Source organism: Nuphar pumila, chromosome 3 (assembly GCF_984573655.1).
Source record: "Nuphar pumila chromosome 3, dmNupPumi1.hap1.1, whole genome shotgun sequence".
NCBI lineage: Eukaryota > Viridiplantae > Streptophyta > Magnoliopsida > Nymphaeales > Nymphaeaceae > Nuphar > Nuphar pumila.
In genome coordinates this window covers 40,744,160-40,761,937 of record NC_143251.1, presented here as the reverse complement: position 1 = coordinate 40,761,937, position 17,778 = coordinate 40,744,160, and the positions used below count along the sequence as shown (strand labels likewise).

At 39.9% G+C, this 17,778-nt stretch overlaps 1 protein-coding gene across 1 annotated transcript; it reads left to right on the top strand.

Moving 5' to 3' along the window:
- The first annotated feature begins 1,148 nt into the window (after positions 1 to 1,148).
- Positions 1,149 to 16,951, top strand: LOC149842681 (COP9 signalosome complex subunit 1-like). The gene is made up of 6 exons (XM_090001542.1): positions 1,149 to 1,867; positions 10,585 to 10,905; positions 13,565 to 13,681; positions 13,851 to 13,936; positions 15,543 to 15,777; positions 16,365 to 16,951. Exons 1-6 carry the CDS (start codon positions 1,475 to 1,477, stop codon positions 16,539 to 16,541), a joined length of 1,329 nt encoding a protein of 442 aa, XP_089857668.1. The 5' UTR covers positions 1,149 to 1,474; the 3' UTR covers positions 16,542 to 16,951.
- The last annotated feature ends 827 nt before the right edge of the window (positions 16,952 to 17,778 follow it).

Here is a 17,778-nt window from a genome sequence, read left to right as displayed (position 1 = left end):
TGCAGCACTGGCGCTTCAGCCTCTTGAGGACCAGAGAGAGGGAAAAGTGTGGGGTCGGGGTTTGGGGAGCGTAGAGAGTCGAGAGAGGGAAAACGCCGTTGCAACTTCCGATCTGAGACATTCTGCGGGACTCCGGAGGAGAAGAACGAGGCTCACAGAGGGTTAGGGCGCCCATTTCAGCGCAAACGAGGAGAGAGAGTCCTGTTCCTAGCACGACCGTCGATGCACAAATTTTTTTCCATCCCCTCCGTTCCTGTTCATTTTGTAACAGAGGGGGGGGGGGGGGGGGGGGGGAGGTGGCTCAACAATTATAACATATATTGAAAGCGGCGGATGCGCGGAACGCCATCCGCTGCGTCCAATGTTTGTTAAAAAAATATTTTGAATGTCTTTTTCGTCCCGTGCGATGCACGGGACGAGCCATCAAACATGCCCTTAAGGTACGTTAGGGTGCTCAACTCGGATTGAATTTGGAATCATTGAATCCATTTCCCAGGGCTAGGGATGGCAGTGGACCGGGGCGGGGGACAAGGTCTCCACCCCCCGCCCCATCTCAAAATCCTACCCTTCATCCCCCCTCCACATCCTCACAGGTTTTGATTTTAATCTCCATCCCCATTTCATGTCCTTCATCCTGGTTCAAACGGGTAGGGTGGGGCCCATCTCCCCCGTTCCACTGCTATCCCTACCCAGGACAACGGTTGCCGTGATTTCAAATCAGAATCATACACTGCCTAAAAATTGTATGCTTTTAAAATAGCTTTTTCAAGTTACCTTGCACCAACTGAACTTGGCAGAACACTTAAAAGTGTGCAATCACATTGCACCTAATCTCAACTCGCCAATAGCAGATGGGCCATTTGAATCGCGGAGCGCACGTGTCCACAGGAAGATCTGCGCGTGGTTCCCACGTGCATCTACGCACCCACGCAAATGCGAGATGCTATTTTGGAGAGTCCTGCAGACGCTAAAACAGCATCCCTCACTGTTCCGTCCCCCGAACGGAACAGCGGATGACGGACACTGCCGGATGCTGTAAAAACACAATAAATAAATATTTTTTTCTGCTCGTGGACAGAGCGGGGCAGCCCGTGCATGCACACCCCCAACCAGTACAAGACAGGACAGTGCTGTCCGCGACTCAAACGGTCCCGGGAATGGCCTTTCCGCAGCGCTGCACGCCCCGACCCACGCATCCCCTACGGTACCACGCTCCAAACAACGCCCTGGCTCTCGCCCGAGTGCCTGCAAGCAAGCTTACCCCCCTCTGTGCTCTAGGGTTTCTCAATTCCGGGGAGGGAGGAGGAAGAAGGAAAACTCTAGACAGAGGATCATCATCCCCCGGAGCAGTCATCGGCAACAACATCAGAAGCCAAAGAAGTAGAACCGACCAAGAAAAATCGTCAGAGAGAGAGAGAGAGAGAGAGAGAGAGAGAGAGAGAGAGAGAGAGAGAGAGAGAGAGAGAGAGAGAGAATGGAGGAGGACGAGGGTCCGGGCGCGGCGATGGCGGACGAGGCGGTGATGGCGAACGGCAGCGACGACGAGAAGCGGAGCAAGGTGGTGGTGAGCGGCGAGCAGATCGACGTGGAGGCCTACGCCGCCCTCTACAGCGGCCACACGAAGGTCACTCGCCTCCTCTTCATCTCCGACCGCTGCGGCAACGAAGCCGTCCTGGTCGAAGCCCTGCGGATGGCCTACGACGAGATCAAGAAGGGCGAGAACACGCAGCTCCACCGCGACGTCGTCCAGAAGATCGGCGGCCGCCTCGGCCCTGCCTACGCCCTCAACCAGCCCTGGGTCGACGCCATCGAGCAACGATTCCAGCTCAAGAAGGAAAAGCTCGAGAACGAACTTAGCGGTTACAAGGTATTCACCCTTCCTCGTGCTTTCGCTTCCTCCATTTCTTCGTTTTTTCGCCGATCGTTTTCTATTCGTCGCAAATCCAATCGTGTCGCTTGGAACTGTCCATCCTTGCTTTGTTTATTGTTTCCTCATTTAGGGTTTTACAGTGTCATGTTTCCATGGAGTTGTCCACAGGATCGGATTTGCGTGGTTTTCGGATTAGGATAGCGATGAAGTAGTGTCCCTTATGATGATACGAGATAGAATCAATGATTCACCAACTCTTGGTTTTTATCCAAGTGCATTGCGAGAATCATGTTATGATCATGTGTCGGATCTTGATAGTAAATGATTATTGGGAATTTCAATAGCCCTCGACATTGCTGCTGTTTGTTATCTGTGAATTCGTTGTTTATCAACCACAATGCATTGTTTCTGTTTGTTATCTGTGAATACGTTGAACCGCAATGCTGTCTATTGGATGAGGATACCTTGCTAGAATTTTGAATTTTTCACAAATTCTAGGTCAGGCTGGGGTTCTATGCAGGGCTGGAGCCAGGAATCTAAACTAAGGTGGGCAAATTCACAGTAAAAAGGAAAAAGTAATTACTAATAAACTATACTAACAATATGTAAAAAAATCAAATAGTATTAACACTCACTTTCGTTCATGAAAAAAGTATTAATCTACATTTGTATAACCTATTTAACTATTTCTCTAATTAAATCACTAACCAACCAAAGTGTTTCAGAATCCTCATAAAGATACATATACTAAGGGGGCGTTTGATAGCTGAGATAAATTATCCTTGATAAAAACATCCAGGATAATTTATCATTGATAAACTTTTTCATGATAAAAATTCTCAAGTCTTGGTGTTTGAATTGATATGAGAAAAAATCATGAAAACTTTTTTGCAGTGTTTGATTGTTATAAAAGAAAGGAGAAAACCGAACGGGGGCTCCTTCTTGTGCGTGAGAAGCACTACCACTTCTCATTCTCCTCTGCCCTTCCCACACAAATACCACCACCGTCCTCTTTCTTCTCTTCCACCCCTCGATGGAAAACCACCTCAATAAAAAACTTGTTGGTAAAACCTGTCGGTTCTTTTGATGTTTGGTTCTTCCCATTTATGAACCACCAGCACCACCAAAGCCTTCCCTCAACATCTTCATGTAGTTTGCCTAAGCATAAAGGAGGAAGAATTAACACCAATTTTTCTTCACACCAAAATCATTCACTCTCTTCCTTCGCCCCTACCTTCTTTGTATGGGGGAGAAGGTGAACGATAAGAAGAAGAAAAAGGGAGAGGGGGGAGAGATATCGTGGCAGCCATGGAGAGAGAGAGAGAGAGAGAGAGAGAGAGAGAGAGAGAGAGAGAGAGAGAGAGAGAGAGGCCGGTAGTGGAGGAGGATCGCCCTGGCGTGAGAGGAGAGATTGATGAGAGAGTCAACTTTTTTTTTTGCGGGGGTGGGTGGTTGTAGGGGAAAAGTCGCGAGGTGAGGGCCGTGACTTTTCCCTCCATTTTTTGGAGAAAGTTCTCCCCAAAAAGCGGGGAGAACTTTATTGTTGTTTGATGGGCACGTGGGCCTCACCTCAAAAGGGGTGTGGGGGTGGGGGACTTCTCCTACAGTGAAGTTTCACCCTGCTATCAAACACACCCTAATGGTGAATAATAAATATTTAACAAATGAAAGAGAACTTGACTAAGTTCAAATATTCAATATACGTAAAGTGAAATGATGAAGTTTGTAAGCATACCAATAAAGTTAATGATGAGCCTCATTGATTTAGTCTCACAAAACCTTTTGACCAGTGTTGTTAAAAGCGTTGAGGCGTAGCGAGGCGCTCCACCAAAATCCGAGGCGAGGCGTAAGCCTCGAGGCGCAAAGCGTAAGCCTCAAAAAAATTGTTTTTTTTAAACTTGAAAAAAACTATAAAAATGATCTAAAATTATAAATAAATAAGAAATGCTTTATTGATGAAGCGCCAACCAACACGAAATAAAAAATCTCAAATAAATACGAAAAAAATATGAGATTAACATGTAAAAGTAGCATTAATGCAACAACTTGATCTATATAAGTATCTAATTGCATAAATATGAGCATTCATTCAATAAAAAATATGGCTACTTGTGCATGTCCAGAGACTAGAGTATTTCTATATTTGAAGAGGCAAGGAATAACATCCAAAATATTTTGAATCCGTAGTTACTAAACTAATACGTAAATACAAACAAGGCTAAAAGGTGACAAGAAAAACACGAGTGACAGCATGGCAAAATAGTGGTCTAAATAGTTGACATGATAACCTTTCATAGTAGAGAACCAAAGAGTGATGGGAAGAGTAAAATAATCTCTCAAGAAAAAAAGAAAGAAGAAGAAGATGGGAACAGTAAAACAAAGCAAAAAGCTAAGCAGATGAAAAATCGACTTAACTTCAAATCCCCTAAGGCCCTAATATTATCTGTCACCTGGAAGTTCAGAGACATCCAATTCATAACAAGAAGTATGGCAGAAGTATATTGCTTGTCATACAATAATCAAAGAAACAAACTTCTAAATTTTTAGCTACAAACTGAAAATTCATATCATGAAGAGAGAATTCAGACTTATACTAATTCACAGACAAAAACATACACAGATTTTTTTTTTCTTTAACATCCAAAAAGCCGATGGCATCAGCCTGCTCGTGGTTTCATCATTCTGAGGGCCTTCATGGCATCAGCCTGCTCGTGGCTAGGCTATAACAACACACTTTCAATCCCTCTTTTCCTCCATTTAGTGAAGCAAGCATAGTGTTTTGCATGGCACCCATAACCACATTTAGGTTCCAGTCATCCATATCGCCATTTCTGTCATTAGGACCTCACTGATGCAAGTTGTTTTCATCAAATTGGACCCTGTGTATGTGATCTACATCATCCATTTAGTGAAGATCGGCATTTGAATAGACAGAATCCGACTTATGTGCAAGACTTTTTTGCTGATTCAAAAATCAATAACCATTAATAAAAACATGATTTTTTTGTTAAAGAACACTGTCAAAATAAATTGAAAATCATGTTTTTTTTTGTTAAAGAACACTATCAAAAGATTGATTTCTATTAAATCAACCGTGCTGAACCCATCGATAGGGCCAGATTGATCAAAATAACTTAGTACCAATGAGATCCCAGAGGGAGTTATGACCACAGAGGATGATATAGGGATGAGTGGAGCCGGGTTCCCCATAAACGTAGGTTACACGGTTTCACAAAGAACAAATGACAAAAGAAGAAGCTGGGAAAAAACACACAGATCTTACCTGTCACCGGAATGCGCAGAGGTCGCCGGAATGGACGGCGGTGGCGGTGAGTCGCTGGCCGATGGCGAGTGGTGGCCGGCGGGTCGCCGATGGCTTCTCAGCAAAGGAAAGAAGAAGGTGGAAGAGTGGTGGCCGGCGGCGAGCGGTGGCCGGCGGTGAGCAGTGGCCGGCGGCGAGCAGTGGCGGGGGACGAGAGGGGACGGAGTGGAGAGAGAAGGGGCGAGGGCTTTCCCTCGCCCCGAAGCGTCTGTCTTTTTTAAAGACAGGTTCTCGATCTTTCGAGAATACGGGCCCGGATCCGGGTCGATCTCGGGCCCGGGCCATCCGATTTCTTAATGCGCGCCTCAGTTTGAGGCGCGCCTCGCCTCAAGGCGTACGCCTTGAGGCTGTTGCGCTTTTTAAGTGCGCCTCAAGGCGAAAAGGGCCTCGCCTCGAGGCGAGGCGCGCTTTTTGCGCCTTGAGGCGCGTTTTTAACAACACTGCTTTTGACAAATGAAGTTCCAGTTATGCAATATCAATCCAATATCTACATTGCAATCTACCTCCATAAAATTGTAGCTATATGAAAGACCAAAATAAATCACACACAAAAAAAATATCAAAAACCCTAAAATCATAACAGAATCAAACATGGAATCATAATTATTGTTGTTTGATGGGCACGTGGGCCTCACCTCAAAAGGGGTGTGTGGGGGGGAACTTCTCCTACAGTGAAGTTTCACCCTGCTATCAAACACACCCTAATGGTGAATAATAAATATTTAACAAATGAAAGAGAACTTGACTAAGTTCAAATATTCAATATATGTAAAGTGAAATGATGAAGTTTGTAAGCATACCAATAAAGTTAATGATGAGCCTCATTGATCTAGTCTCACAAAACCTTTTGACAAATGAAGTTCCAATTATGCAATATCAATCCAATATCTACATTGCAATCTACCTCCATAAAATTGTAGCTATATGAAAGACCAAAATAAATCACACACAAAAAAAATATCAAAAACCCTAAAATCATAACAGAATCAAACATGGAATCATAATTATTGCTAGCTGAACAACACAAAGAAAACCTTGATGTCCTACTAGAAATCAAACATAAAATCATGATTATTGTTAATTGAAAAGGAAAAAGAACAAAGGAAATGATCAAAACCCTAATTAGACATTCATGTTATTTGTAACAATGCAAATAAAAAACTTAAATCCTAACAAAAATTCATAGATCTCTCATCTATGCTAATTGATAAAAAAATAAAACCTTAATATTCTAACCAAAATTAAGCGCTCATTATTCATTGATTCATGCTTAATGCTAATTTAAAAAGAAAACATATAAACACCCTTAGTTGTCAAAGGCGGCGTCTAGGTGGCCTAGGCGCAGCCCCACCGCTTGGGCGACCAGGTCTGGGCGGTGGGGCCCTATATTGCCACCTAGGCTGTCACCGCCTAGGCTTTTCTTTTTTGAAGACATATCATTTGTTTTCTTTTTCGAGGAGGAGAAGAAGAAAAAGAAGAAAGAGAAGACAATATACATGTTTCTTATTATGTTTTTTATTTTGAGTACTGCCTAGGCCCCACCTACGCCTTTTTAGGGGCTCACCGCCTAGGCTCCGCCTAGCGCCTATGACAACTAAGTAAACACCTTAAAACCATAATTAAAATTAATGTAAAAAAATTCAAAACCCTAATTCCTACAAACATCATAAATTATGCTTTTGTGCTAATTGATATAAAAACCAAAATCAAATCATGCAATATTTATGGATTCATGCCTAATGGTAATTAGAAAAAAAAACACAAAAACCTTAAAACCATAACTAAGCATTTATGTCATTCTTAAAAAAACAAATCAAAACCCTAGATCCTAAGTTCCTAACAAACATCATTCATAGATATGCTAATTTGAAAAACAAAACAAAACCCATTATTAAATATTTATGTTATTTGAAAAACCAATATTCAAAACTTAAATCTTGAAAACATCAAAGTATTCAGGGGTTTGATAACCAAAATCAAGCACTCATTCATTCTTAATGATAATTCTAAATAAAAATGGCAAAAAAACCTAAAACCCTAATTAAACATTCACATCATTTAAAAAAAATCCAAATCAGTACCCTAAATCCTAAGAAAAACATAGATTTATGCTAATAAAAAAACAAATGAAGCCCTTAATATTCTAGCCAAAATCGTGCATTCATTATTTAATGCCTAATGCTAATTGAAAAAAAAAATACAAAAAACCCTAAAACCCTAATTAAACATTCATGCAAATAAAAAACCTAAATCCTAATAAACATCATAATTCATACATTATGCTAATTGAAAAAAAAATAGAACTCCTAAAAACAAAACCCTATCAATTCATGATTCATGGAATATATATATATATATATATATATATATATATATATATATATATATATATATATATATATATATATATATATATATATATTGGAAAGAAGAAGATGACCCAGCTATGACCACCTGACCAAGGTGTGCTGGAGAGGCTGCCGGTTGCAGTCCAGCAGAAATCCAGGAGAAAGAGAGGCACTGGAAATGGTTTGGTCCGTGTCATGCACACCCTGACCGTAATGTGGCTCCACCCCTGGTTCTATGCATGCATTCAACCTACATTTTCATGACAATCAAGGGAACCACTGGTGTCGGATGGAACATGAAGGGGGCTGTTTTCTTCTGATCTGGGTTTGCTTAAAAATATGTTTGGAGAACTAGTTATTGAAAAGATGAAAGAAATATTTTCTGAGAAGTCAAGACCATTCCCAAAACTTGGTAAATCACCTTGGAGATTGTTTCAAATGCCGCTAATAAACACTTGAAAGCCAGGATGTTTTTGTTAGTATTAGCTTTACACACAAACACACTCGTCTCTGTATATAATTGCAGAATTAGGTATTGCATGAGAATGGTTCTATCCTATTGAAAGAAATGGTTGAGGTTCTCCAATAGATGCCATTATCAATGAAGCACTCTCAGTGAAGTGAAAGGCTCTGTTTTAGTGGTCATTCTCAACGGAGATGGAGATGGCATGTATTGCTCAACATTCTGGATCAATATGCCTTATCTGATTCTCTAGAAAGACCATTTTCAAGGGGGTGATAGGATGCAAGAGTAAAGTTTTGTTATTTCCTGAAACAGAATGAGACTATTGAAACGACAGCATATGCCACTTAGTGCAGTTATAGCTCACTAGCTTATATGCTCAAATCACAAACTCTGTTAGACACCTTTCTCCTCAGAACCAAAGTTGAAGAGGTGCCCTATATGATTGCCTGTGGTCATCATCCATTTGCTTGATCAAACTCTAGTACACGTGTTTGTATAGTTAGGTCAGAACCTTGATCACTCTCTTGGGGTGTGTGGATTTTCTCACTCCCTCACAGTATACCAATAATATTTCCTGCCTTAGATTGAAGCCAAACCTGGACAAATACAATTATATATTAGTTTCCAATGTTCTTGTCTGAAATGACCTTCACTTCTACATGCACAGCCTATCAAATTCCTGTGATTTTGCCTTATCCATGTAATCTTAGAGCCCAGAAATTGGATTTTGTTATGGAATTTCTAGCAGTTAGTTATAGGCTCATAACTTCACATATGATAAAGTCAAATAGAGAAAGATCAATAAAGAGCCATGTAAAAAAACCAGTTGCTGAAATATTAAGAAAAGTTATATTAGGAGAATGTAGGGGCACCGGTGTCAGCATGTATGTGTGTGGTGTGGGTGCATGGGTTCATGTGCGTGCATCAGTGTTATTAAAAACGCGCCTCAAGGCGCAAAAAGCACGCCTTGCCTCAAGGCGAGGGGCTTTATGCCTTGAGGCGCATATATAAAGCGCAAAACCTTCGAGGCGTGCGCCTCAAACGCCTCGAGGCGAGGCGCGCCTCAAACTGAGGCGTGTATGCCTGAGGCTTTTGGTCAAATGAGGGTCAAAGCCCTCATTTGACCAAAAAATAGGGTTTAAAGTTTAAACAAACCCTAATATTTTATGTTTTCACGCAGACTCTCTTTCTCTCATGCAGACTCTCTCTCGTCTCTCATGCACAGTCTCTCTCTCACACGCATACTCTCCCTCTCTCTCATATTTTTCTCACACAGGTACTCTTACCTCTCTCACACGCAGTCTACTGCTTTTTCTCATTTTCTTTTGGGGGAGGGATCAAATTGTTTACGAGTTTTGAGTGAGGTTTCATTTAAGAAAATGAGACTTGTGAAACTTGTGGATAGAGAAGACCAGAAAATATTACTTTTGGGCAATGGTGCATCCTGTGGCATGTGGTCCAGTTAGGCATTTTTTCAGAACTTTCAGCACTGTGCAATGAGTTCAATAAGTCTGGCAAGTTTACTGAGAAGAGTGGAGTGGATAATTGTTCTTAACGCAGTTCGTAGCTCTATCCAATTTCAGGATGTTACATATTTTTGCAGTATGTGTACCACCCATCATACAAAAGGATGCACACAACTTATTTCTTCCATTAAATCCCACTTTGAGCTCCATGAGCATTTCTGATACTGACAGCATGAAAAGGAGAAGAGTGGGTACTTTTCCACCACAAGTTAGTGCCTTTCTGTGAGATAGTTTTTTCATGTCCTGGTGAAGTAAAAAGAAAACTATATTCCAATCAAAAAGCTCTATAGAACTACTTTCCAGTTAGTAGGAGTTCATTTGGTTGTCTTATGATATCGGTGTTCAATCTCTGATCCTAACTTGATGAAGTGTGGCAATGAGATGCTACTTAAACAGCAACTAGTTTTGTCTTAATAAACAACTGAAAAATAATACATAATGCATGCTTCAATAGACAATAAATTGTGAATACATCACCATGCCTTTCATGACATCCCTAAGGTTCATTGACACTTTTAAAAAGCCTCACATTACATCATTTCTTTCTGCCTTGCAATTCCTCATTATATGAACATCAGAAGTTTGAGGGGCAATATCGAGGAATGTGTGTTTAAGCCATATTGGTTACAAAAGATAAATCTCATATATTTTTCAGTTATGTAATCAGTTTTTAGTTACTTTTATATGTTAATCTCACATTTTTTAGTACTTATTTGAGATTTTCTATTTCTTATTGGTTGTTATTTCATCAATAAAGCATTTCTTTATTTATTTTTAGATATTTTTTTTGAAGTTTTCAAAAAAAATATTTGAGGCTTACGCCTCGCCTCAGTTTTTGGTGGAGCGCCTCGCTACGCCTCAACGCTTTTCACAACACTGGCGTGCATATATATTTGTTGCAATGGTGGCGATTTCTGTTGTTCCTTTTATATTTATGTAATTTCAAATGAGATACATTGTTTTCTTTTAGGGTGTCTCTTTGTTGATTGCATTGACTTTTTACCAAAAGACAGAAAGTTTCTCTTATAGTCCTTTATCTGTTCCTGTTGCAGACAAATTTAATCAAAGAAAGCATAAGGATGGGATTTAATGACTTGGGTGATTTCTACTATGCACATGGCCACCTTGGTGAAGCATTCAGGAATTATGTCCGTACACGCGATTATTGCACTTCATCAAAGCATATAATTCAGATGTGTTTGAATGTCATTTTGGTTAGCATTGAAATGGGCCAGTTTATGCATGTCTCTAACTATGTGGGCAAAGCAGAGCAAACTCCGGAAGTGCAGGATCCTATTATAGTTGCAAAACTTTGTTGTGCCCTAGGATTGGCTCACTTAGAAGCTAAGCATTACAAGCTTGCTGCTCGCAAGGTTTGACTTGTCTCTTTTTGGTTGACACATTACATTTTACAAGACGTTTAATACCTTCCCTGTCATTTTTTTTCTTTTTCTTTTGTAAGCTATACTAGAATATATATTGGTGATTCCACATCTTTTGCATGTTTATTATAGGCAGAAATTGTGGGAATGGTGAAGCTATTTTCCATTTGCAAAATGCAATTGAAAATTTTGGGTAGTCACTTCAAAATTGTAGTCCTGATAGAATTTTATAAGGTCCTTGAATCAAATCTCATGAATTACTTATGCTAAAATTGGTGCTTCTTGAGCTATAGATGCTGGTCAATAGATTAAGTGCTTTAAACAAATTGTTATGGAATATGAAGCCTTCATCAATGCTTCGATGGCTGCATCTCTGCAGTGAAATATCTAGAGTTGCATACTAACTATTTCCAGGTCAGCAAATACACAATATGCACATATTTGAATATCCAATGTATAAATGTTATGATCTATGAAATAGAAAGAAAAATGTGCTTACATTCCTTTGCATAAGCTTTTATCAATGATTCAGGTTCAACCAATTGATTTATCAAGAATGGGCATTTATTGGCAACTTTTTCAAAGAGGTCTGGCAGCCATCTAAAACGTTGCAGCCTGCTTATCCTATTGTTTAGGAAATATATGAGGGTGCTTTCAATGGTTGATCAGAAAATGCAGATCTCAGGCCATGTAGAAAAACAACCTGCCAAAGTTGAATGGGTAATTAAAATTCATTTTTCTTTCAATTATTAGCAGTGACTTGATGCAAGATCACCATATTTATCTTCTTCAGTCTGGTAGCTGCTGGTTACCTTGCAACAAGAGGGTGGACTTCTAATAAAATCATTTTTTAAGGTCATTCACGATGCTATTATTCCTTGTCAGATTTTCTTTCAACATCCATATCTTCCTTTTCTTGCAGCGAATACGGTATTAGTGGTCCTGTAACTTTGCCTCAACAAAAGGTGCATCTGGATGGCCTTTTTTAGATAGTTTCTCTCACATATTGGGATATTATTGGAGTAAGCACCCTTGGCTTGTTCCACGAAATTTATGCCCTTGAAGTCTTGCTCAAAGAACTCAACAAGAATGCCCCATTTCCTAGCAACTGTTGCTCCCAAAATTATGTAGAGTTAGTTGGATATGTTATAGGGGCATGCATATAAAAACATTAACCACCCATAGACTTGATAAAACTTTTCCTAATCCCTATCCTTGTCCTGAAAACCAATGGTGCTCCCAACATAACTAGTTTAGTTGGTGGTAGATTTTTATGCTGCCAAAATATCTAGAATAAGTTGGAAATATTACAAGGGTTTGTGGATGTTTATGTTAACCACCTATGAACTTGATCCTAATCCTTGTCATGAAAACAAATGGTGCTCCCAACATAAATAGTTAAATTAGTGGCAAAATTTTGATGGGTTCTTGGAAGCCCAACCTTTTTTTTTTAACGAAACTTCGACTACACAATTATGTTTATTATGAATGCACTTCATTTACTTTTGAAGTTGTAAAATGAAAAGTTTTAAAAAGGCAGTCCAGAACCATGTAAAACAATATTCTATTTCCATGAAAAATCAAGTTTGCTAAGAGCCTAAGATAGAATTGCAAGTTTTGTCCATTTTTTATTGTTTGTGAAAACATACTGGTAAAAACATCAAAAGGCACACCATTTCATAAAGAGACATAATATGGAGTAGAAGAAAATAGGAGAACGATTATGAGGAATAGGAGGATTGGAGAGAGATAGAGAGATAGACAGTGTCCTCCCCCTCCCCCTCCTCTTTGAGCAGCTGAAAGAAAGGGAGAGAGAGAGAGGGGGCGGGAAACTGAGCGAAAGGGAGAGAGAAAGGAGAGGACAAAAAAATAAAGGGTGGTAGGGTTGGGTTTGATCCCTGCCCCCCTTTCTCTTAAGTTTTTTTTATAATATAAATGAAAGCCAACTAGGGCTGCCTAATTGGTCGACTAGGGCCTGGCCTTCTAAGATGCTGGAGCCTAGTTGCCAGGTCGGTGCTTAGGTTGACTAGGCATTCTTTTGACTACTAATAGTTGGAGAACTTAATCTAAAATTTGGTTTTCTTTTCAATTTTCTTTGTTCAACATCATCTTTGAGTAGATTTTCAGAGAATAATTACTACAGCAAGGATTAACAGTTTGTTTATGGATGCTAAATCCAGTTTAGTTCTTGTAGAATTGTTCTAATCTTTACCCATGAGGTCCAAGATACATTGACATTCCTTTTGTTAAAAACCAGGATTTTACTAGGAGTCATACTTCCTCGAGTCTCGTTTCCTGGTAGTAGAAGTTGGTGGTCATAGCTGGCAAACTCGATGAGTCAACTTGTGACTTGATCGAGTTGGCTCGGATTGGGCCCTAACTGATAGAAAAACAATATATAACTCGGTTACGACCAAACTTGGTCGAGTCGATCCAAGCCTACATGTTATAGACCTTGGACTACCATGACCCAGCAAAGATTCCCTCTTATAAGAATATTGACTGCTGCTATATGAAAAAAAGCACAACTATTGAACAGTGTTATTTGATATGAAAGCCTGTATTAAGGATGTGATCGTGAAAATTTCCTTTTTTATTGGAAGAACTCAGTTGCATGGTGTGATGACTAAATGTCTCTTCATATTTGCAGTTTCTGGAGACAAATCCTGAACTTGGAAATAACTACACTGTGGTGATTTCACCACAGGATGTTGCGACTTATGGTGGGCTTTGTGCACTTGCATGTTTTGACAGAACGGAGTTGAAGGTAATACTTTAGTCATGCAACTTTATCATCTCTACAATCTTGTACGGATTATGTGTTATATCAGTTGCCTAAGTTACTTGTTGAAGGTAACACTGCTTAAGTTTATCATCTTCAGAATGTTACATGATTTATAAATTTTGTAACAGTTGCCTAACTTGATTCTTGTCAGAATAAAGTAATAGACAATGTCAACTTTCAGAATTTTTTGGAGCTTGTACCAGAAATAAGAGAGCTCATTCATGATTTTTATGCTAGGTAAACCTTCATTTCAGTTCTACTCTCTCTCTTTCTCTTGCTTGATTGATATCTCCCCCATAATTTTCTCAACTTGCTATAGGAGTAAAATATGTGTTTTTTAGTATGTATGTTTTGAATCTATTATGCACAAGGTTGCAAAAAGGTAGTTTGTCAAGTACTTTGCTTCTGGGGCTATAGAAGGAAAACATGGTATTCTACTTAAGATGGGAACCATAATGTTGTCATCTTCTTGTTCTTTTGTAAAGTACTTGTGCTTAACAGTGTCTGATAGGTTTTACCTGGGTTTGCCTTCCATTGATACCTTTATGGTGTCAATCATTGGCAAATTCAAAGCAACACTGACATTTTTAAAAAATGAGGGATTAAATGGACTTAGACGGGTGCGGGTGCGGGTGCGGGGGTGCGGCACTTTCAAAAACCTTGGGTGCGGGGGTGCGGCAGGGGCAAAAATGTATAAATAAATAAATAAATAAATATATATATATATATATATATATATATATATATATATAGAGAGAGAGAGAGAGAGAGAGAGAGAGAGAGAGAGAGAGAGAGAGAGAGAGAGAGGGTCCAGGGGTTCCCCCCGGCATGGGTCCCGCTGCGCGGTCAGCATGCGGGGGTGCCCCTGGCGGGGGGTTATAGGGGGGCAGCGCCCCCCAAGATTTTTTTTTAAAATTCTGCAGCCCATTTCATAGGGCAAAATTTTTTGTTTTAAAAAAATCCAAAAATGGACCGAAATGACCCTGGGTGTGGTCAACACACCCAGGGTCGGGTTGACCGCACCCGCACCCGCGTCGAGTCCCGTCGACGCAGGTGCGGCACCCTGCTAGCCGAATCCCTGTGACATAGCTTGCTGAAGATGTTAATCTTTTAAAAAAATCGATGTTTAGAGCATCATGGATTTGTTGACCTACCATCACCATTTCCACAATATCCACTATCTCTACCATCATCTCCTTCACCTTTCCCTCAGCAGCACCACTACCCTTATCTCCATTTTTGTCAAGGCATTTATGTCACTGTGGCCAATACTTTTGCTAGTTGGATCAATATTTTTGAAAAATCTGATTTGAACTCCATTGGCATCTCCTGAAAATTTCTCAATCTTTTTATAATCCTTAAGACTGAATGAGTGTCAACTTGGACTGTTCCCAGTTGATCACTTACTTCATCTGCACCCCTTGCGACCACAGTTTCTTTTTTTCTCTTTTCCTCTTTCAGCTATAGATCTTTTTGGGTAAGATATATATCTGGAACTTCCTCTATTATAAAGTTGATCTAAATTTCTCATTCACCTTTTGTTTTAAGCACTTTTCCATTGAAGGATGTTGTGAGTTTAATACCTGGGGTGTGCATCCCTTGCCACAAGGCTGACGCCAATGAGAAACTATCTCCGGTGGTCAAGGGGGGAGTATTTATGGAATTTTATACCACTGACACCAAAACAGGACCACGGTTTATGTGGCACCTCTCATCCCATAAATGGACGTCCAAACCAAAGCCGTGGTTTCTCCCTGTTACGAAAAAAAGTACTTTCCACTTGAGAGATTTGTTGTGGCCATTGTCTTTATGCTCTCTAACATTGTCTCTCTGTTTTTTCCAGTCGTTATGCATCATGCCTCGAGTGTCTGGAAAATCTCAAGCCAAATCTATTACTTGATATTCATCTGTATGATCATGTTGAAGCACTATATGACCAGATCCGTCACAAAGCAATAATTCAATATACACATCCATTTATTTCTGTGGATCTGCACACGATGGCCAGTGCCTTCAAGACTACAGTTGCTGGACTCGAGAAAGAACTGGAAGCACTCATTACAGACAACCAAATCCAGGTAGGGCTTTTTGAAGTACTTTCGGTTGTCTATTTTGCCTGTTGGTTTATTTGGTTGTACTAACTTGGTAGGTTTTTATGCCAGCATATCCTCTCTCTCTCTCTCTTGTTTGATGGTGGTGTGCAAGTTGTAGTGATCAAATGCATGTGCTTGTTGGTGGAAGGTTGTTTTGTTTTCTTTAGCAGACCTTTGAGCATAAGGATACATTTAAATAGTAGGTGCACTACATGCATGCATATATACATAAGGTTCATTTGCTGAATTTGTAGAAATTAAAGTGTCCTAATCCATTTGAGTTGCTCATTTCCAAGATCTAATTTGTGCACGCATTTATTGTCCATGCTTTGATGCTATCCACCTAGGGGGTGCATAGACTGGAACTGGTAGATGAGGCACGCTTGCACATGCTACTTGGACCATCTGTAGATGGTTCAGATTCACGAGTGTTTTGTGTACATGAAACACATCTAGCGTTAGTTTCATCCATTTTTGGATTTCTACCTTGGTTTTATCTGGCTGGTTGTTTGAATCAGATTTTCTCTATCAATATTCAGTATTGGCATGACCCAAGTTAGTGCACTTTCCAGGCTCGGATTGATTCACATAATAAAATCCTCTATGCTCGACATGCTGATCAGAGGAACACAACATTTCAACGGGTCCTACAAAATGGTGCCGAGTTTGAGAGGGAAGTCCGTGCAATGTTACTGAGGGCCAATCTGATAAAGTGTGAATACACCAACAGGGGTGCAAAGAAATTGTGATATTTTTCAACTGGTGGTATTTGTTTGCTGCGTTGCTAAAGAATTATCAAGGAATATCCATGTAGATTGTTTTTGGCTTGGGGAGTTTGATTTCACTGAGGACCATCTGATTCTGATGATCTTCCTCTCGTGAAAATACAGCTATGGGATATAACAGATTTTGAATCGAGAAAACTGTGTTGAATTCTTGGTTGGTTGGATTGAGCAACAGATCTCATTCCTAGATTAGAATTGCATGGTACCCCTTTGCCATAATTCTATCTTTTTTTGTGGGGTTTGCTCGCTGTCTTACACACTTGGCTGGAATCGAGTTTAGGTGTTCTATTACAAATTTATCATGGAGTATTGTTCCAATTGGATTTCAAGGTTCAAATGTATGACTGCAGATATTTTGTTAGTTGTGATACTTCCTAAATCTTTATTCTGGCTTTTTTGCCCCATACATAATGTGCAAATGTGGAAAGCTGCATGTATCTCTTTGCAATTTATTAAATCTATAGTTTTCAACAGCATTTACTGTTCGGACATTTTATAGTCTCAACTGGCTCGTGTGTGTGTGTGAACTGATAGAGCCTGTTGACTCAAACGAGCTAGTTGTAGAACTCAATTTATTTAATAAGCCGTGCCCTGAACATGAGCTCCTTTGATTGGTTTAGCTCATTAAGTTCATATATACATCATATCCTGCGCATAATGCTATATAGGTGCAGACCATGTGGTAAATGGGTTTAGCTTTCGTAGGAAATTGTTTTTAGATCTTATAACATGTCAACAATATATACATTACTTAAATATAAGCAAAGGCCATATATATTTTGTGAAATGAGCTTGCTTGGGCTTGGCTGAGCCTGAACACAGACGGGGTTCATGTGTTGGTACGTGTGCACCAGTAGATCGGCTCATTGTGAAGAGATGTTGGTGGCTTGATTTTAGATTATGCATCAGTATCTTCTAATGAATAATGATTTCTTGAACCAGCTATAAAGGAAACGAACCTGGGACTTAAATTTTGCTTGAGGGCGTGTTTGAATGCCTCGGATCTCAGGTCTAAGGATCTGAAAGCAGAGGATTTAAAGTCTAACCCCTCCCCATCAGATTTCAAATTTATGACTCTTCTATATCTCGCAAAAGTGAAGATCTCAAATCCGAGGTAGCATACAGTGTTTGCAAAATCCAGGATTTTACTACCACATCAGCCTGCCTGTGCCGCATCAGATCTGAGATCCGAGGCATTCAA